A 22,674-nucleotide genomic window follows, 5' to 3' on the forward strand; every position below is an offset into this window, starting at 1 on the left:
GGCAGTATCTACTCATTCCAGTATTTTTGTTTTGAAATAGAAGAGCATGAAATATTGTTTGTCCTTCTTGATTCCTATTGCAAAATTTCTGAAAGAGAGACTGTAAAACCTCTTGGTTTCTTCTGTATACCTCCTCTGTTACTTTCTCATCTGCACCTTTATGTTGGCTGTCTTTTGGTCCCTCTCCCCCCACCCTCCCCCATCATATTAATTCATTCATTTTTTTTTTATTTATTATTTTACTTTTCAAGAGTTTTGGCAATCACAGATGTTTTGGTGATTCTTTGTACAGGCTTCTGGGTGCATTTCTGGAATCCTATTATCTTTGATTTGTTTGTTTTATCTGGCATTCTCTTGCTAGCTCATGTATTTCTTTCCTATTGTCCAGAATGTTTGTGTCCAACTCAAAAATCTTCTTTGAGTCTAATCTTCCCATCTGTGATGTGATTCTTTCTATTTCCTGACCTCTAGTTCAATGCCTGATTAATCAATTTTACTTCAACTGTGAAATGACTATGATATCTTGCTGAATGAGGCTGACTCCCATTGCTGCTACGTTAGTATTTATGGATTTCTTCAGGGTATTTTATTCTAGTTTTTGTTGTGTGAGTTAAACATTCTATCACAGAACTTGTAACTGCTTCAACCTTTTCTATCAAAAACCATATATTAGAGATTATTTCATGTGTAGAAAATATTTTTCAAATTTATTCTTTTCAAGAGAGGATCCAGCAGTAAAACAGGAAAATGATGACAGGTCCCTGGCTTAAGGAAAGAACTGAAAGGTTTGGGTTTTTTGGTTGGAAGGAGGGACATATGGGTGAAGATGCAAAGTGTCTGGGAGTATGTAAAGACCCATCACAAGGAAGAATGGAATAAGATTATCTCTCTATATAATATGGATGTATTTGAAAAGGAATAATGGACTAATCCCAGCAGTATCAAATGAGGCTCAGCTTCTCAATACTGGGAATAGTGAGGCTCTGGAAAAAATTACCTGGGACATATGTGGCACCTCCATCTTCGACGGTTTATAAGAATAGGCTAGACAGTGATGTCAGTGATGTCATGGTTATGGAAGAGGGACTGACAGCATAGTTTTTTGGCAGTCTCTTCTAGCTCTGGTTTTCCTTAGTTCTTTAAGATTTTGATCCACAGTTGGATGAATGTCTGCATAAAAAATCTCAAAATCAGTGTGCTCAGGCAGGTGTCGGCTGCAGCACTGTCTCAGTGCTGGTACAGAAACAGGTTGCCTTTACTCCTTTCTTTTCCATCCTCACATCATGCCGCCCATACTGTACCTCGACCAGGAACACTATTACTCTTTAAATACAGGGAGTGATTTATTAAACATCTGTTGCTATCAGATAGCAACTGGCCACTCTTTTTGGAAGTCCCTAGGTTCTTGAAAGGCTAAAAAATTTACTGAGAAAAAAAAAGAAAGGGAAGAATGACAGAGCCATGTGCTGAAGCTCTTATAAACGGTAGAAGAAAGTAAAAGTATAGTGGAAGCCAATGGTATACTTTACTCATCATCTTTACACTCACTCTTGAATTCACTTAGATCAGTAACGCTGTCTTAAGTTCAGATACCTCAGTGTATTATGCACATTTCAGTCTGGTGCAGGAAATGGATGAAACCCTCTTGCCTGAGGCAGTGAAACAGTAGATAATACAATGTAGGAGCAGTTCTTCACAGGGAAGAAAATTGTATAAGTGATGCAGTGGGCATTTTAATTTCTAATGGGTGAGATTTTATGTTGTAAATGCACAAAGGATTTCTAGTGGTCTTCAAAAGTTTAATATAGAACTTTCTTTCCCCAGTTGCTTATTATAAACAAGAAAATTTGGTTAAAAGACTCATGTGAGAAATTCTGGCACTGATAACTTATTTTTCAGTGACCTATGTATGTATATCACCTATATATCTATTGCATCATTTGCACTGCACTCTTCACCAAGATGTCAAATGCTTTATTCTGTGACTGGCATTCTAGAATCTGAAACAATAGAATTATTTTTCTGCCGAGAGTGTCAATGCAGCTAGATCAAATGATTTTATAATCTCCATCACATAGTAACTGTGTTACTAAATAATATAGACAAGTAAGGTGACTGGAAAACCTGCCATTCTCATGTGAAATGCTTTTCAGCTTGCATAGTCCATTTTCAGCAATCAGAAACAATCAGCCCCCTGGCAGCATGACTGAAAGAAGAATAAAAACCCTCAGGCAAGGAATAATTTTTGCAGAGATAGCAAAATTGGTATAGTATAAAAAGAGTTTTAAAACAGAACAACTTTCAGAAGGGTGCTCCAGAGAAGATGGTTCTGTAACGCTGTCAGCAAAACTTCAAAAAAGGCAAATCCTCTTGACACATCAGCACACCAGGCATGGTAAAGAGAAATGAAACAAGAAAATCAAAGTTTAATTTATTGCTGAGTGAAAAATAGATGGTCTCCCGTGGAGGATGAAATACTGGATTTTGTATTGCTCATTCTGCAATAACGTAGGTGTTATATGGCCTGTGTTTGCCTTATGTTCCCCTTAGTCTGAAATTCTGGTGCACTGAAAATATTTTAAAAATAGAAATGTTGGAAAAAAAAAATTCAAAAAATTTTAAAGGTGGCTTATAAAATGACTGCTCTGGATAGCTAACAAAATGTGGACAATGCTGCTGTTAGAGTAGAGGACAAAACTGATCCTCTGAAATGTTTCCTCTTTGGTGAAAGTGGGGTTTGCCAGAGGTCCCGAAGAGAACTGTTAGACAACAAACTGTTAATGTAGAGAAACATAAAACATATGTAAAAGTTCATTTTATGTTGCAAGTCTGTTTGCCCTATTACAAGTTGTAATGATTATGCCTCATGTTAAGACTATAATTTTCTACTGTAATATAGACTCTGGTTTCACTTTATTCTACTCTGCCAAATTGTTATTTTTGTGTCTCAAATGGTTCCTCATATTTATTTTCCTGAGCAGACTTCTGGAGGAAAGTTTAGCAAGAAAGGTTTGCCTGGTTTTGCCTGGTTTTTTACAAGTCTAAGAAGAAGTGTTTGGAAAGACTGGAGCACAGACAGTTATAACTGTAGGAACATGCAACAGAACTAGAGTATCTTCTTGGCCTGTATGTTTCTGCATTTCAGCAAAGATTTTGAAATCCACTGACAAAGCAGATCATGTTCCCCTGAAGCAGCTGGCCCACAGGTGTGGGGGCAACCTGTCATCGCTAAGACTCACTTAGCTCAAATGACTGGAAAGCGAGCTGTAGTTAAAGCAGTTCTGCAAGCATCTACTGCCTCTTAAAACAAAGATATCCCAGGAATTTCTGCACTATTTCCTTTCTCTTTCTCCATCATTTGAATATGGCTTGTTTATCTTGCTTAGACTGGGACCAAAACTACTCCTGTTTGAATGGTGGGAGAAATGGAGGAGACCAAGTAGGAAACCATCCCTGCCAGCTCTGGCCGCAGTCCTCAGAACTGGTTAATATTCTCTTGGCAGCACTACTGTAGTAGAGACCTGTTTGTGAAGCTGAACACTACTGATGACCTGAATGACCTGAAATGAGAATTCAAGAAAAAACAGTGAAATTTTATATATATTCAGAACTTTTACTTCTTTGTTGGGAAATAACCTTATGCAATTACGATAGTGGAACATAATGGTGGGGGCAGAAAAGAATCCAAAATTTTAGAAATGCTGACTAGTTCATGAGCAGATTGGTTTAGCCTCTTTGTGCATTTGATCATATGATCATGTTTCGTTAGTTTCACATCTGTCCGTCTTAGAAAGTAAGTCTTTGTTATTTCTTTTCATCCTTCTCATTGATTCTGTGCACTTATGAAATATCTAGCAAATTATATCCACATCTTGTAACAAACTCTCTTGGAAGTTTCTGTAATGGTCTTGTTGTAGTGCTTTACTAAATTTGAAGTTTGGGAGAATTTGACCTTTTGTTTATTCCAATATTATAGTTAAGACATGAGATATGACAGTAGGGCCAAAATTATGGAATTGTTTTGCTGATTTTGGGCATGCAGTTCAAAGATATGTAATGCCTAATTTTTCAGCTTGCTTCAAGTAGACCTGCATCTGCTTAAAGCAGTGTCATTATATTCAATACTGACCACAGGTCTTAAGCTGGATACCCAGGAACTAAGGAATTCAAGAATGGCCAATGGAGTATTTAACCGATGAGCAAGTGATACTTAGGATGTTTTAGCATGAGAAAAAAGATAGAGAATCTGCTCTTCTAGAATGGCATTTTAGCTTTCTTTTCCTTTCCAGGTCCTGAAGCCTCTTAACCCAATGCTTACCTTCCAAATAACACAACAAATGTCTCTATCCATGGACTTTTGTTCTTCTTATGAATTAGAGACTGTCTGATGGAGGAAGATAAAAAAAAAACAAACAAAAACTGCATAAACCTGTTGCTTTATTTCTTCTATTATTTGGAGAAGCAGACAAGTTATGCTGTCAGACAGCAAACAGAAGAAAGATTCAGACGTACAGTACAGCAACTCAGTTTGTTGGACCCTGTAATGTACTCCTTGCTTGGAAAAGATCTTGAGAGATTCTCTGTACTTCTCTGAGCATCTCTGTGAGGCAACAGGCAGAAAGAGTCATATGTATGAACATGGCAGTGGTTAAGGTAAAAAAACTTCAAGGAGGTGGGCTGCGGGAAGGAGAGAGAAACAGCAATGCAGAGAGGATGGGTCATAGAGATGAAGGAGCATAAGAAATCTTTTGTTTGTTCATTGAGGACCAGATGAAAGCATATATATCTGCATGTGCTTTTTATGTTACTAGAAAAGCAGCTCTACGGCTGTTTTTGTAGAGGAAGCCTGCAAGCTAACCACACTGTAAGGGTTTAGAAGCAATAAGTGGTTCACTTACAGAACACCTGTAAATATCACATATTTGGATAATGAACTATATACAGTCATCTTGATTCATTAACTTGGAATCACTTAGAGCACATGCTGTTAACAAATGGAGAATAGGAAAGAAGTAATCTTGGAAGAAAAACCTCTTGATAACTAAAAACGGCAGGGTTAATTGTCAGGTGCATTGGGATAATAAAAATGTAAAATATTAGAGAAACGGGATGCAAACATACTGCTTTCCTACCATTTTCCACTATACCTTTAGAATTTCCATGAATTTGAAAGTCAGAAGCATCCTGTAGTTTTTTAATGTGACTTTGGTGGAGACAGTATTTTCTGTGGATATGCATAATATTATTCAGTGGGTGTTCCTTTCTATTCTAAGTACCTGCTCCATCATCTTACCGAGGCTGCTGTTTTGACAGTGGCTTGTCAGTATTGCTACACATTTGACATACCATGCCAAAATCTAGATTTAAGATGGAAACCTACACACTGTGCTGAATAATTGAAACATCAGCAATGAACAATTTCTTTTTCCACACCATATTTTAACTCCTTTCATACAGTGAACAGTTTTTCTGTCATTTAGATGTATGACATCCATATATATCTGTACAAAACATCAAGATTGGATGCCTTTCTAGAATATGATTTTTATTCAAATAAAAAAATCTTCCTTAGCAAAGTATAATAGCTTGTAATGTAATGAGGGTTGAACTACATGTTCTAATAATCCCTTGTGGCCACAAATCCTATGAGTGAATAAATGAATTCTATGAATGAATGCAGTGTTGAATTTCTAGCCTTAATATAGTAAGAGATTAAGATACACAGTGGTAAATTGAATTAGCGCTGTGATCTTCAATGAAGATTCTCCTGCACTGTACTTTTATGCATATTTTCTTCCTCGTCAGATAATTTTAATGTTAACTGACTTCAATATGACTAAATAAATACATATGAATCAAGAATTATTTTTCTAAATTCTTGACTTCTTTATATTGGTATTATCTCATGATAAATATTCCCCTAAGGAGCAAACTAGAATGTATTACTTTTTTGGATTTCTTTTGTGTTGTTTTTTTTTTTTCTATTATATAACTTCTAAGCATAGTCTAGGATGTAGAGTATGCCCTTGTTTTCTTGATCAGCTTTATAGAGTTATGGTATGGCTGCATGTGAGATGAGCATCCTCCTGGGACATACTGTCCCTCAAGGTGAGACAGGGTGGGAAGTCACAAAGTTCCCTTCCAGATCCTCAGAACAGCAGGGTTGAGTACTTCAGTGTCTAACTTTCAGTGGTCCCACTGAAAATAGAATGGGCAGCCTACCTCCTAATACTGACTGCTTTTTTTCCAAATGTTGGAGACTGAGATGAAACCAGTGATACTGTCAAATCTAAGCATCAATAAAAGGAACAAATGTAAAATAATACCTTAAACACAACTAATATTAGTAATATAATTTTCAGTAATATATTTCTTGACATCATAACATCAATATTGCATATTTTTATTCACAAAGTTTGGCATTGTGTTTATTTTTTCTTTGCCAATAACTCCATGAAACTGCTGTTGTTTTGGGTCAAAGTAAATGATGATTAATGCTATGTAACAAAAATTTCCACTGACAAAGAGAAATCCCTCCCAAAAGCTTTAATAAGTCATTTATGTAGACTCTTGCCAAATAACTTGCTCTACCAATTTTAAAATTGTCTATAGGATGAGATGTGCATGCATGTCACTGTGTTACTGGACTGTGAAAGATAGCACCTCTAACTCAACCCTTCTAGTTTCTTGTCTCCTCAAACACTCATGGTGTCTGTGATAGCCCCACAGCAGCTGTTGTTGATACATGTTTGGGTGTAGTAGAACTTCTTTTTGCTTTGCCTGTGTTAGATGATATATTTTTTCTTGATACAGAAGTTGTATCTTCTATCTTCTCCTGTAATGTAGAAAGCTTGAGTGGTTTTGTTTATTTCAAAACTGTTTTGGCTGTGCATTCTTGTTGGCAGAATTAGTTAAAGTCGTGAAAGGATCATGGGAAAATAGTCTTGTGAAAAGCACTTAGGTGGACAGTACTTGAATTGTAAATGAATAAAGGGGCCTCATTGTTTGTGTGATTGTAACAGCCCATTATACAGGGAGGTACTAACAGTTTCTCAGAACAATGCACAATATGACCAATACTAAACAGTGCAGCTGCAGGGAAAATGAATCAGGACTATGTCATTTTCCACTAGGAAAATGTACAGGCACTGTATTTTTGCTCACTTCTTTAAAGAAACAAGTGTGTTCCAACCATAAACTAAATCTCTCGAGGATGACTAGACTTTGTGAATTATATTTTTTATCTTCAGACTAGCTCATGAGGGTTTTCTAACCTCCAGATTTAAATCACCTTTCTATTATTCCTGTCTAGTACCTGAAAATTAAACTTTTTAAATTTGATTTTATTTATGAGAAAAAACCCTTTTTTTTCCTTTATGCCAAGAGTCTCTTTCAAAATCCAGCTGTAACTGTGATCCAAGAATGGCATAGTGTTAATCTGATTATTTTGCTTTAGAGGTTAACACATCCAACAGGCTGTATGAAGTCTGAGGAGAACACTGCATGGAAAATAAATAGCTTTTTGCAGCACATCAGGTTGCATCACATTGTGCTTCGTACTTGTATCCCTAAGTTAACTCCAAAATCCCTCTTACTCTTACAGAGAGCATCTTTTAAGGTTCCATGGTGGTCCAATATAGTGCAAGGAGTAGACTCTAAACACACAATATTAAGATCTGGATTTAATTCCAGATAACACAAAGGATTAGTATTCAGCATGAGTATTGCTGTATGTCCCCAGGCCTCCTGACTCTAGTGAGTAATTATTCAAAGTTGCCATAGAAAATTGCAGACATGAATAAGTATGTTTCAAAGGTTGATTTGACCTTCTGACCCAACCAGATTATTTCTGCGAAGTAGTTCTGTTGAGGGTGTGAGCATCTTGTCTGTGGGACTGCCTATAGGCTGCCAGATTTCCCAGCAGTGTAAGCCTGAGCTTCTCTAGGATGTGGTACTAATGAGTGGTGTGGTACAGGTTTTACCCCCTCCTTCACTGTAAGGTTACAGTTATGAGAAGCAAAGTGGTCTTTGGAAAGTGTTCCTTACAGTCTCTCATTTCTTGTAGCAGTTTACCCAGATTCAAGCAAATTTAAGGCGAACTATTGATATTCGCTCTACTGAAAAAAACTAAAATATGCTTGTATTCAAATCCTGCTTTAATTTCTTATTTTTCTAAGAATTGTTTGGGAGTTGGGGCAATATTCATTTATGCCTGTAGGTTGTCTTGCAAGGACTCTGTCAAGCCTAGTGGTTTGTTTTAGTGGGATTTACAATTGCCATTATTTTCAATCACAAATTTACTTTCTGATTATTTTCCAAAATCTTCCTCTAGCTTTATTTTGCCCTTCAGTCAGAAATGGCAGCCTTAACAAGCCTGTTTCTGTGTATTTGTGTTTCTGTGTGTAATTTTGATTTTCAAGTGCTAAACTATCATGTAGTTTTGGTGTTCTATAAGTAATTTGTTACAGTTTTGAATCTTTCTGCAGACAAGTTTGTTTGGTTGAATGGGCTTGTATGTCAATAGTTCTTGTCTTGTGGCTGGTGGGAAAGATTGAAGACCATTTTGCTAATGGTATTCCATGATGTAATGTCTCATGAGATCAACAAGAATTCAAGAGAGACTCTCATCATTCCTTATGAAGCAGCTGGTAGTAGGAGATGCCTGATGGTGTGCAGGATATTCAAGGCTAGGAAATGGTTAAATTGTTATGCTCTGAGGGAGCACATTAATGCCTTTTTTCTTTATCTGCCTGATAGCCTTTACTCTTCTTTCACAGTACTTAAATGAAACCACGTAAAAACCCAGTAAAGAATTTAGGATTTTCTTAAGTATGTTGATTGTGCTTTGATCTGAAACTTTCAGAATCAGCTCCCTTTTCCTGCTGAAATACTGAACTGCCTTGTATGGTACTCAGTATGAGTTTCTTTCGGGCAGTTACACAGTTTTTGCTTACGTCTTCTTCAATCCCCTAAAGTTTTTAATTAATTCATTCAGTCTTGTGGATTGAATAATAATTGGATTATGTTGTTGGGGTTTTGCTTTGCAGAATACAAGCATAACTTTTATTTTTTGCTGGAAATGAAGTAGCTTTCTTCAAAAATAAAAATAAAGTTTCTTCCCAAAAGGTACTGGGGTTGAAACCCCCAGTAGACAGAACAGGTCATGAAGGGCATGTTATATCTAGTCAGTGTGATACTATTTAGTATGAGAGAGTCAAAGGGAGGAAGAATGCCATTTTTATCTAGATTTTGTGTGTGGTGTCTGACAATATAGATGTCTGTTGAGTGTCTCTGAAAAATGTCATCTGCACTGAGCTCTCTGATGTGGAGGTGTCAGCTTTCTCCACCAGGGTTGAGGGTAGGTCAGTCATGCCAGGACTGGAGCAGCCTGGGGAGATCTGTAGGTGCACCTACAAAGAAGTTTAGAGCCACAGGACCCAAGAGCCTGTGGACATAATCCACTAACACATCAAATACTGATCCAGGATCGAAAGATCACAGTTTTCAATTTAAAAAATTGAAAAATTTCACTTCAGTCCTTTTCAGTCGAGCCCTAACCCATGGTTTTGTTTCTTGTGAATACCTAAAGTTTATATTGGCATCAGTCTCCTGAACTGTAGCCATGTTATTCATTTCAGAACAATGGAAATCTCTGTGTGTAATCAAATGGAAAATCATCTAGAGAAAAAGCAAATATATCGGAATTCCAGGAGAATGCATATAGTGAAAGTAAGGAATAATAGCTGTGAAAATTTCATTCATGAAAATCAAAGCTGAATATGGATAACGGGAAAACCAAAGCTGAGTGCTGATAACAGTGAAGGAATAGAGGCAAAATAATGCAGACAAAAGTTATTGAAGAGACTATTTGGCTTACATTAACCTTGTCTATTGGGCTCCATTACTTTACAATATGGTCAAAACTAGTAAATAGCAGTTTTTGTTAAATATCAGCACTTACGTGAATTAATTGAATTTATTGTAAAGGACATAATCTTCATTGTTCAATTTTAGGTTTAAATTGCAAAGCTCGCATTGATACTCTATTACATTAGAACAGGAAGAGCAGCTGTACAGGGAAAGGCACAAAGTCGATCTTCAAAATGGTGTCTCCAACAGAGACAGTCAAAGAAAGAGCTTATAGAAGTCTCTAAGCTCAAAAATACCACAGAGAAAGTGAGTATAGTTATGCAAGGCCTGAAGCCAGAAAATGAAATTAACTGAGCAGTTTTAAAGCAAAAATAGCTATCCATAGTTGTTGGTGAGTAAAAAGTGTATAATATGTTGTTTCTAAGATGTTGTAGGTACCAAAATCTTATTAGGTTCAGAAAGCATTTGTAATAATTCATGGAGGAGAACTCTATAAAGGGTAGTACAGCTTGTCTTCAGGAAGTCTGTAAACTGTAGTTTGCTGGAAAACCAGAGAGTATCTTGGGAGAGTGTGACCAAATACTTGTTGTCTTTCCATTTTTGCCCTCATCTGCTACTGCCAAGAAAGGTTTCAGACTGCATGGATTATTAGTTAGAACCCCTCAGCCATTCTGATGCTGCTGTTCATCTCTTCTCATTAACTCTTCTTTGTAGTTATGAGTCCAGTATGATACGGAGGAAACACCAGCAGTAGTAGTACTGTAGTTGTACAAGTTATGTATGGAGTATGCTCATGAAGTAAAGAGTCCTACTGCCTAGTTTAAAACCTATTTATTTTTTCTATTCATCCTGCATAAATTTAGAGATCGGTCCTACCCTCAAGCATTGCCATGCATTTGGCTTTATGCATGCAGTATGCACAGCGTTATCTATTGCAAAAGATTAAAAGAAAAAACCTTTTTTTTTCCTAGTTGAATTTGCAGAGGAAGAAATTCCAATGGTTTCTTCCATGACTTTTGTCATAACTTAAAAGACAAATTTTGAAACTGAGATTATAGATGCTCATACAGGTCATTGGCATACAAAATCAAGTTTTCCTGATTTTTAAAAACTGTAAAAGTGTTTTTTACTCTAATAGAAATTTAGGATACCTCAGAAAGAATTTTTTTATCTCTCGACTAATCTAATTTTATCACACCTTTTTAAGCTTATCTTTGATTGAAGAGAGTGCTTTCAATTGCACAACTTGCTCATTTGTACACACATACTATGGTCTAATTTGTTCTGGGCGTATGCCTCAACCTTTGTTCTCCATGTGTCTATAGCCTTAATTATCCCATAAATTACTTTGAAGTCTCCAGGTGTATCCTTCCTATCCAAAGTGATATTTAGTTTTTATTTATTGCTGTAGGAGCAAAAATGAGGCTACAGAACGTGAGTAGACACAAATTGCTGACCACACATCTCCAAAAGAGGCTGAGAAGCAATTATATTCTGTAGGTTGTCCTTTGAATCAAAACTGCCTTTTTCTATGGTTTTATTTAATCTAATATCAGTCTTTGAGGTCAGAAATAGGCTTAATGTTGGCTTAATAGCAGTAGGGATCATTCATTCTCTGTGATCTTTTGTTTTGTTTGGGATTGCTTTCTCTTTCTACTGTGTGATTTAAGTGCTTATATACCTTAAGCTTCAGTTCCCCACTATATCTGACACTTAGGACACTGTCCTTTGAATGTTTTCACTGGATTGAGAGCAAGTTCTTGCAGACTTTACGTGTTATCCCTATGCTACTTCTTCTTCTATCCAGTCTACTCTGTTGAGTTTTAACAGCATTTTAATGCAATTCATGTGATTTTCTTTGAGCGTTCCAAGCAATTATCTGGACAAAACTGTATGGGTTGATAGTGAGGACTTATTTGTGCTTCTTGAATGGTTAACTTTGCATATAATGCATACTTAGATGTTACTGAACGTACCCAAGGCATGGAGATGTTTGATGCAGAGTGAGTTGGGTGATATCATGAAATTAATGTTAACTGTCTATTTTTATCTTCTGTTGTGTTACCTACCCATTTGCATTTTATTCTGTGAGAAGATTCCCTCAAATTAGGGTAACTAAATCAGAGTTGAAATCCATCAGAAAGTGCAGAGAGATTTACATGAAAGTAAGCTTTGTTTTCCATTATTTGTGAAGATCAAATCTGTAGCATTAGGCACCAAACCCATAAAAAAACTATTTTGCGTAAAAAAAAACATTCCCAGGTTTTGATTAAGAACCATTCTATGCAATTTCTTTAATGAGACATTTAAAGGAAATGTGGCCAACCTTCTCAACTAATGTATTGCATATACTGAGCTTTTTTAAATGGCACATGTATCTTTGAGTTAGCATTTTTATAGCATGCAGTATTAGAAACTTTAATTATGAATGTCTGTCTATATATAGTAATTTCCTCTGAAAGATATGATGAACATCTGTTTCTTCTGGTAAAACAAAGTTTGGAAATATTTTGAAAATATTTTAAAGGTGTCAGGAGTAAAAAAAAAATATTAAAATATATGTTCAAAAATTATAGGGGACTTTGGATCATCAAATTAATTCTTCCCAAATTTCTTGGGAAAGGGATGTATGTAGAGATGCAACATGAAATTAGATTAGTTCAATTGCTGGTAATGGGTATACATGCACTTGGGACAGGGAAAGGAATTGCAATCTGCTCTGGAAGCTACTCTATTACCTTCAAAGGGAGTGAAACACTTCTGTAATCATTTACTTAACTGAAGAATTGTAACTGGTCTTGTTTAGAGAGATTTGTGCTACTGAGTTTAAATGTGATTCTTCCCTTCCTTACTTGATCTATACTGCAACACATCCTCTCCTGCTGCCTGCAACATGAAGGAAAACTTCATAACGGCCATATGCAATTAGCTCTCACTGTTTCTCTAACTTGTTCAAAGAAACCCAAGTGTTAAAAGAATAAACAGCAGCTAATTGGCTTTTGTTACACTTCTTTTGCTAATTGTAACTGTCTCTGCCCTCTCACAAAATAATGTCAGCATGTATAACAGTAAAGAGGTTGTTTGCTCGTGACTTACAATATCAGTTACTTGGTATTTATGTGGTACTGCAAGTGGTGCATGATTTTAATAAGCAAGTAAGGAAATAAATGGAAACTCACTCTACCTCTTGTTTGTCTCCCTAGTAATATTTATGTTCTGGTTACAAGACTTAAGAACTTGTTTTATATTTCATTTTAAATTGATTAATTTTATAAGTAAATATTTGAAGCGAGGCATGCTTTAACTCTATGGCTTTACTTCTGTCAGGGATCATAAATATGCAATGGAGTTAGTAATTAACATGGCATAATTCTGTTTGGGTCCTCTTCACGGCCACATATGGAAATAATTAGTAACAAAAAAGATAAAAGGACCGTTCTAATTATATAAACTGTAGCAACAAGAGCTTTTATTAAAACATAATATGAGCATGATGTCAAAGGTATGCAAATGCTGAATCTGTGCCACTGACCAAATAGCTCTTCATTTGAGTCCTGTGGAAGAATCTAGATCTAAATTTTTTGAAACATTTTGCATCATGATTGACAGAGGAACTTCAGCATCATGGCATTCAAGATTACAGGGTACTGGAAAGTGAGAAACTTCAGGAGGTCTTTTTGCATATATAGCAATTACAGTTTAAGGATCTGTGAAACTAAAATTTGCTGTTTAAAATTGTGGTAGTGCCTATATTGAATTCTTTGTGAATGATCTAGTAACGGAGTCTCCCTTTCTGGAGACATTCAAAACCCGGATACGTTTTGTGTACCCACTTATATATGTTACCTGCGACCTGTCTTGGCAGGGGGATTGGACTGGATGATTTTCAGAGGTTCCTTCCAACACTAGCAATTCTGTGATTCTGTGATTTTGTGAATTTGAACCCTCTATGTTGTGGTAGAGGCTTCCTTCTTCCAGAGAAGAAAGCAGTCTCTGCAGGAAGACGTGTAGGAATTGCAACCAGTTAGAGCCAGGGATTCCTTTAGGGTTGGTGAAAGTCAGGGAATACACCCAAGTTGAAGGTAACTTCAGTGAAGAAAGAGTATCTATCTATCTATCTATCTATCTGTCACCTTCTGAAAATGAATATTACCCTTTCTCATGTAACACTTCTCCCAAATAAGTTTTGAAGCACATGCAAAAGAAGCACAGGGACTCTTACACATCATGAGTTGATCTCTTCCTTTCTCACCAAAGCTACTTTGTGGTGGCAATTTTGTGCATGTTCCCTGGCAGTAAGTGTCTATAATTAAACTCAGCCCCAGTTACAGTGCAAGTTAAGAGGTTGGTTTTGTCTGCTCTCAAAGGTGTCACACTGGATAAGAACTTGGAAGGTGAGGATATTTCATCTGTTCTACAGGACAGTTTGCAAATACTGACCATCTTAGAAACCATGAGGAATTTATCTTTTCTCTGGTCATTAAAGTGTGTCTTTGTGGGATAAATGAATCTACATGTTTTGTCAAAGGTACAGAAACTGATATATTGATTTTGACAGTACTTTAGTACTGTGCCAGATGGGGCTATATGTAGGTGAAAAATTCCACTATTAAAGAATAATTTTCTAAAAATCTTTCAGTGTATTCATCCCAAACAAGATATAGTTTCTGTCCTTAAGCAGAATAAATGTTGACTATCACATGTTAGGATTTCCCTCCTCCCTCAAATCCATATGTAGACCAACAGCCCGCAAATTCATCGACCTCCTTTTGAACATGCTGGCACTGTCTGTCTCCACAACCAGGATCTTCTATTAGCAAGCTGTAGAATTGCTCTGTCACTTTTGCATGAATATGCTTTCATTTATTGTGGTTTTAAATCTCCTATTAGTCTCAAGTATCCCTAGTTCTAGTATTACAAAACTTTGTAAATAGCAGTTCAAAATTATGTTGAATATATGGGTAGGGCAAAATTTTTTATAGCAACAAAATAGTAAATATTCATTATTCTGTATTGTTTTGAATTCTTTTAAAAAGAAAAAATGAGTCTTCATTTTATTGTTTATAGGACTGGTACTGAACAGAGCATTTCATTGTGCCATCTGCAGTGCCAGTAAATCCTGCCTGTTTTAAGTGCTTCAGAAGCCAGATTTTTATTCCAAAACAGATATGATAAAAAATTTAAAAAATACTTATGTTGTAATTATAATTAAGGAGATAAAGTTATGTTCACTTTAACTGTAATTTAGCTTCTCTATTTCTCATTTTTCTATTGTTAATCAAGCTTCTAAGTAGAAATGTTAGTTTCTACTTAGAATATAACATTTGAAATGCAGAGGGATTTAGAGGGAAAAAATCTTGCTGACAACCTATGTAATATGTGAATGAAACAATCAAATGGAGAACGGAAATTAAATGATGGCCTTCATAAGAAATTAGGACTATGTGTTCGCTGCGTCAGGGAAGACTCCACTTTAAGGTAGAGATCATTCCCTATTTAGTTCATGAGATATCACTGTGGCAATATACTAGCTGTTAGCAAAGTAAATGATTAGTAACTGAGCACTCAGCATATTTGCTGTTGTGTTTTTTAACAAATTGTAATCTGGAAATTAAAAGAAGATGGCACTGAGCACTTTGTTCTCTTCAAAAACATCTTTAGTCATCTCTGTTATTGATCCTCCCTTACTTTATGTTCCAACAAAAAAATTGAGTATATCTAAAAATAAAAGATAAAGCAATGAAAAATTGGTTTCTTTCCTCTGTTGTACTTCTATACATGTATGAAAATTTATATTTTAATTTTGATCACAGATAGGGCAGTATTTTGATCACAGATATGGCAATACTGGTAATTTTTAACTGTAGTAAATCTAATGTATATCGTTTGAGTCACTTTGACCAAAAACCTTTTTGCCTGACTTTTTGGGCTCAATGGACATCACTTTTCCTTAGGAGTTCATGACTGTCTGTGGATGTGTGTGCTAAAAATTGTAATGCTCTCTTATTACAGCTTCTGCAAACAGGACAAGCTGCCCATTACGTTTCAGTCCTGTGTGATCACAAAGGAGTGCCAGGTGTCGGAGTGGTCAGAATGGACCCCCTGCTCCAAAACCTGCTTTGACATGACAACCCCTAAAGGGAATCGTACAAGATCACGGACCATTAAGCAGCTCCCTGTTGGCAGTGAAAGCGAATGCCCACAATTAGAAGAAGCAGAGCAGTGTATTTCCCAAGGAGATGGCGTAGCACCGTGCATTACGTAAGCTGGTTCATTTCAGTTCTCCCTATATTAAAATGAACAATTTCAATTAAGCGTACAAGGCTGGTGATGGAGTAGCAACCAAACCATTATTAAAGAAATAATAGCTATGACTTTACCTTTTTTTTTTCATTGTTTGTGTATTCAGTGTTCTTGAAAGCCCAAAGCCTGCAAATCGCCCCTATTATAGTGTAATCAGTTCGTCCTCTAAATACAAACTATAACAAGTACATTTTTTTCATTTGTTTCAGTTTTTAAAAGACGATATTTGTGCATATGCAGGCTCAGACAAGATGAAAATGAGTTAATTTTACTGATTTGTCAGTGATATTTTCCCTATATAACATTTCTAGCAGAATCATTGTTTTCTGAAATCCTTATCTGTCTGGAGACAAAATGTTGAACACAGAAAAGAGATGATAGACATCTGGTTAGCAAACAGACTGTTTTAGTGAGACTTGTATTCAGCACAAGAAAGGCATTACTGACCCCCAAATGGAAAGTGTGAGAGGATAAAAGTGACAGTAAATAAAGTTTAGGAGAAATGACAGCTGGCACTTTACGATTCAAGAGATTGCTGTAATCCTTATCAACTAATCAAGATTAATATTAAAGTCCTAACTGTGCTTCTTCTTTATCAAATTGAGAAAAGGGTCTGAAGAAATGTCATTTGATGTTAAGCATCTTTGACTGTGGTATATATTTTTCATTTAAGTGTCGAAATGTCATCTTTCCCTATCTCCAGCTACATTAGGAAACACTTTGCTTTGATTTAGCCCTAAAGTACTTGGTGGGTAGAGAATTCTGTGGCATTTCTTGTGGTTCATAATCCCTGTTGGGGTTTTAACTATGAGTCAAAGATCTTCTTTCCTGTGCATTCACTGATTAGAAAGCTCACAGCTTCTCGCCATTCATCAGTACCCAGCAGGGATGCTTCAGTACCGCAGAACGATCTTCCTCTTGACTGAGAAAAAGGAACTTACTGAAAGGTTTTTCTGTAGTAATAATAAAAAAATACCATTATACTTTCACCTTGATATCTGAGAGAAACTGTCATGTCTCCTATCAAATATGAACAATGGGCTTTTGGGTAATTTTGGGGGATTGAGTTGTTGTGGGGTTTTCCCCTCCTTTTCTGGCTCTTACGTTTCTCAGCATTCACATTTCTTTGATATTTCGGCTTTAGCTTATATAAATTTTCTAGCTTTAAAAATTGCTGAGAGTCACAATCTTGAAAGTGAACTTATCTTAACATGGACTATATGTCTCTATATTAAGTTTTTCTTCCCTCAAATAAAACATTTATATGTGTGATATGCTTCAGGAATTGAACAGAAAAGATATTCCTAAAGAGTAATAATTTAAAAAATTAAATAATAGGAAAAATGTTCCAACCATATAAAATATGAGAGTTCATGCGCCTCTGTGTGCAAGAAATTGTGGTGCTCTGGCCTTTTTGGAAATTAATAAAGCTACTCAGGTGTTTTAGCTTGTGTAAATGAATGCTGTGTAAAATGGCTTCATGATTTCAAAAGACCCAATTAACCAAATTTGATACAGGTATGGTTGGCGGACCACAGAGTGGACAGAATGCCGTGTCGATCCTCTCCTTAGCCAACAGGACAAGAGGCGAGGAAACCAGACGGCGCTGTGCGGAGGTGGCATTCAAACCAGAGAAATGTACTGTGTGCAAGCTAATGAAAATCTCCTCTCCTACCTGAATACCCTCAAGGATAAAGAAGGTAAATTTGATTCAATTGCATTTGAATTAGTGTGAAATCAGAGCATGTCAGCATTCCAGAGCTCCTTGACAGCCATTGTCTTCTTCCATGAGTGCCTTCTTACTTTGTGAGTTACTGCTATTTTTGAATTCAGATGAAAATGCTTAATTGACGTAGCAGAGATTTCATTCTCTGTGCTGCAAATTTAGGTTCCTAGCTACAAATTACTCTATCTTAATACCTGCTGAAAACTACTCTTATATAAAGGATGTCTCTCAGTAAGAAAGAGCATGAGAAGGTGTGTCAGAAATCCTAGGTTTGGTTCCTTCATCTGCTGTAAATTTCTTGTGTATCCTTCAGCTGGGTGATGAACTTGTGCTCTTTGATGTGTGGATGGAATACGTCAATTCTGGCATGTAAACTCAATATAGAAAAATGTAAAAATATGATTATATTTCATTCTCAAGAAATTGATTTTTTTTCTTCTTTTCTTGATTTGTCCAAGTTCTTACGTAGCTTTCAGAACTTCAAGCCAATATAATTTCATCGGTTTATTTCCCTTACTGAAAGAGAGAAGGGATTATTCCTTGTCACTGTTACAGCTTGTACAGCTTCTTAAGAAAAAAGTGAATAGCTTAGGAGACAAAATCTTTAATTCCTCTGGTAATATACGTACTTTAGAACAACACTTGATTAGTTTATGTTACATCTACTACTGCATGCTAATGCAGCACTACAGATTTAGAAATCAGTGAATTAAGCTAAATGCATTTAGCTTTTTAATTGTTTTATCCTCTTCTGCACCTGTTTCATACACACATTATTAATAATAAAAAAATAAATAAATGCAGCCACATACTTCAGGAAAAGCAACATCATTGTACAAGTCCTGTGTAATACACCATTTAGACCTGGGTTGGCCAAACTGCAGGCTGGTGAGGTTTCTGCTGTGGTTTAAAGGTACTCTCAAACTTGCCGTAGAGGTAGAGTTTGTGGGGAATATTAATGCCAACAACCATTTCAGCATGATTGCTGGGATCAGTAGCAGTGAACTACTGAGCATTATGAGCTCCATGGGCCCTGCATCTGTATTTATAAAAGAAGAAGCTTTCAAGCCTCTTCGTTTAATGAAAATCAGCTTCTGCCCAAGGGCTTTTAGTAAATCGCCTCTGTGGAACAAAGTTTAGATGCCCCTGCAATAGTGTGAATGAGGAAAACCTCCCAGCTAAGGAGAAGTAACAATAAAACCAGTGGCAGCTTACTGTTCAGAATGATGATTAGGATTTTGGTAGGCTGTGAAGTCTTGCCGGCTTAGGCGGGTGTGAAATCTACCCTTATCAGACTGTGACAGGAATACGCAGAGCCCATCAGGAGGTAATCTCTGCAGGCCCTGGAAAGCTGATTAAAATGTAACTAGTCTTTGAATGCATAAACATGAGAACAGTTTTTCAAGAACTCAAACTGAGGGTGAAGTGGGTCTTAGTTTAAAAAGGAGCTCTGGGCTGTTTCCATATTAGGGGACAGATTTTCGGAAGAGCTGCTGCTTCACTCATCCTCCCTCCCTTTCCCCTCATAGAAACATACTCATAGAAAACGAAAAGTAATTTGAGGATGGAAAAAAGCCAGGTAACACAGCCACCAGATTTAGCTGTGGGGAAACGCCTTCATTTCAGTGTAGTTTGCGGTTGATGATAGGGAATGCTGTCTGCGTAAGGCTGCTTTAAAGACCTCCGTTCTCATATACTCATGGTGGCGTTTCCCTGTTATTTCAGAAAGTCAGTCACAGAGCAAGTCGAAGGCTAGTGCTGCACCTCTGCTATCAATCACTTTTGAAATAACAGGTAGGTAAATTAAGGCCTCTGACCTGGCCTTTTGATTAAAAGCATGCAAAGGAGGCAACATCCCTTTTGGGAGACCTTGTTGGCTATATGTGTATAATTAACATGTTTATGGAGCTCTGGAATATTTAAATGGATTCATGCATTCTCAGGAAATTTCAGGTCAGTTTGGAAGTGATAGGCCCAAATTCAAACTAATGACGATGAGCCTGCTGGGATGCTGGGACAGTTTCCTGCTCCACTCCTTTCAATTCTGAACTCTGGGAATCATTTTGCAGCTTTCATCATATCAGCTGTTTCCAATCCCTTCTGTAGATTCAAAACACTGAGTTAGGGCTCCAGTAAGAATTTGAACTTTTAATACTTAGCTGAACCAGAATCCCTCATGACATTAAGGTCAGAAGGAAGAAGAAGTATTGTATGCAGTAATTAAGCAGGTGGCAATCAAGTTTCATTGTCATTCTGTCATTCTGCCATTTACTTGACACTGACTTAAATAGTTTCATCTCTGTTCACCTCAATTGGTTTAGTCATGAAGTTTCTCTCACTGTAAAATGGGGTGGATTTTGTCATCTTTTTTGGAGTACCTTTAAAACCCTCGATGTAGAATAAGAATGGGAGGAAAGTTCCTTTACGGGCATAAATTTATTCTACATCTGCAAACACACAGTCATTGCTCTAATAAAAACAGGAGAACTGCATACATGCATGGAATTGTCCTGTTTCTTAGACCATCGGGTTCTGAATTATCTAATGAATTTTTATGATAGATTTCAATGTTATAGAAAATGAGAAGAATGTGAATTCTTTAATTGTTGGTCAATTAATGTGTTTTGGGCTTGGGTTTTTCTTGGGTTTTTTGAGTGTGGAGAAATTTCCTATGAAATCAGCGTGACAAATGACCAGAAAGAGAAATATGAAGCTGTGTCTGCTTACACTGATGCAGTCACACACAAATACACTCTCTTTGCCAGCCTGGTCATTACTGGGCACTAGTCTCTCGAGGGTTTCTAGAGAAGGATGGGGAGTTTGCGATCTTGATAAATGTAACAAATGCATAAGAACAAAACTGTTCTTTTTCTTTTCAGCCCTTTATAAAATGCAGTAATTCGAGGAGGTGTTTTATAAGGGTATAAAATATATTCAGCTAAAGTTTCCTAATATAGCAGATAATTTGAGGACACAAAAATTGAACCTTATTTTGGTTTTTAGGTCACTACTCTCAAACTTGAAATCTATTGAAAATTGAATCTAATTTTTTAGTTAGACAAAAGGAGAAAGAGATTATCAAAATGCATTCACTTTTCTCTCCATTCTCGGCCCAAAATTTGGTCAAATTTCACATAGATCTTGTAGTATTACACACGGTCTAATCAGCATTCAGCATCACTTCCAAGTTAAAAAGGAACAATCCTTATTGCTGCCGCAAGCGACTATGAAAGGACAGAGATGAGACAAGGTTTTAAACTGTAAATTTCTGCGTCCAGAATCATTGTCTCTCAGAGTGTCTTTGATAAACAGTAAGCATCAAATCTGAGCTCATTTATAGTTTTTTCATACTGAAAGAAATCAATTTAAATTGATAGGAGCAAGATGGTCATAAGATACCAAGGCAAGGCTGTTTTCTTATTTTACTGTCATCTCAAAGACAGAATTCTGAGTAATCCTGATTGAATGGATCCTTAATGCTCCATGATGAAAACACTTTTTTTTAAATAACCTGAAAGATAGCTTATCTATCCTACTGTTGAATTCTTTTGTTTTAAAAGCAATATATCACAGATCTGTTAGCAGACATTTGTATATCACTTATGGTATAAAAGCAACATTTCAAAAACATTTTGGCATATTTAGAGATTTATTGATACCTGTGATATGAAAAACCTACTATTTAAAGCTTCCTAAGGAAAGATCTTTGTTATTTTTTCAAGTAACATCCCATGAACTAGTGTGATGGTAAGTCCTTTATCCAGATGCAGGCTGGAGATGAAGCATGGCATTCCTCAGAATACGTTCTCTGTTCCCTGAAGCAAGGCTGCATCTCAGAGGTGTAATTGACCCTTAATTTCAATTGTCTCACTTGGGTAATTCCCTGATTAAATCAAGGTTTAAAAAGTACAGATAGGAATTACTTACTGGTTTTCTTTTTTTATTAGAAAATATTCGATACAAAGTCAATTACAGGCAAATTATTTTTATTTATATCCATTTTCTATACAAAATATGCATGTTATGTTGATTATCATGCATGTTAGATGTGAATGTCAAACTTACTGTAAAATTCAATGTTCTGTCATAAAATCTAATTCCAACATAGCATTAGGCAAATGTTGGAATATTTGGATTTGTATTATTTTGTGTTGAGAGACTGGTGAACTGGAGGCAGTAATGTTGAAGGACTATGTGACATCTTCACGCCTTCATTATGTGTAGCAACACAGTGTATAACTGCACCAAAGGAGGCAATGTGGGAAATCAGAATAGGGGGAGGATTTTTCATTCCCTTTTCCCCTTAAAAAAGTGAGAATTGAATGTTTTTTCTGTAACTGGAAAGATCACCTACTTAGAAAGTCTGAAGAGAAAGACACACACACACAATGTCTACAAGTGAGACCACACTTTAACAACTTGGTGTTTACTTTCACATTATATCAGTTGTTATTGATCTCATCTTTCAAAAGGATATTTTGTCATATTCTGAACTTTTTTCATCAGAGAGCTCTTTCCATCAAAAGAAATTATTTGTAGTGGTGGCGGCAAAAAATTAATGAGGTAACCTTCCTGTGAAAAAAAGTGCTGAGAGAGTAGAATGAGAGTGTTTTAAGTTAAGGAATAGCATGTTTTTTCAATCAACCAATGTGATTTAATGTGGCAGACTTCACTTTGCCTGCTAGCAGATATTCTCTGCTTAGTGTAATATTTTTTCAAGTCCTGAATTATGAAAGATAATTAAAGTCTTACTTTCAGTAAAATGGTACATTTTG

The 22,674-nt window shown here is 36.2% G+C and overlaps 1 protein-coding gene across 4 annotated transcripts in view; it reads left to right on the plus strand.

Annotated features, from left to right (window-relative positions):
• The window catches only part of THSD7A (thrombospondin type 1 domain containing 7A), a 269,424-nt gene that overhangs the window by 146,740 nt on the left and 100,010 nt on the right, over nt 1–22,674 (plus strand). For 3 of the 4 annotated variants that reach the window (XM_027723206.2, XM_039388627.1, XM_027723207.2), the window contains 3 exons: nt 15,883–16,131; nt 17,692–17,873; nt 19,625–19,693. In XM_027723206.2, coding sequence (XP_027579007.1) covers nt 15,883–16,131; nt 17,692–17,873; nt 19,625–19,693 — 500 coding nt within the window. The remainder of the gene's footprint in view (nt 1–15,882; nt 16,132–17,691; nt 17,874–19,624; nt 19,694–22,674) is intronic. The other variant, XM_039388626.1, reaches the window with a different exon arrangement.

The sequence above is a fragment of the Pipra filicauda genome, unplaced genomic scaffold (assembly GCF_003945595.2).
Source record: "Pipra filicauda isolate LSUMZ 115617 unplaced genomic scaffold, ASM394559v2 scaffold66_size7647185_pilon, whole genome shotgun sequence".
NCBI lineage: Eukaryota > Metazoa > Chordata > Aves > Passeriformes > Pipridae > Pipra > Pipra filicauda.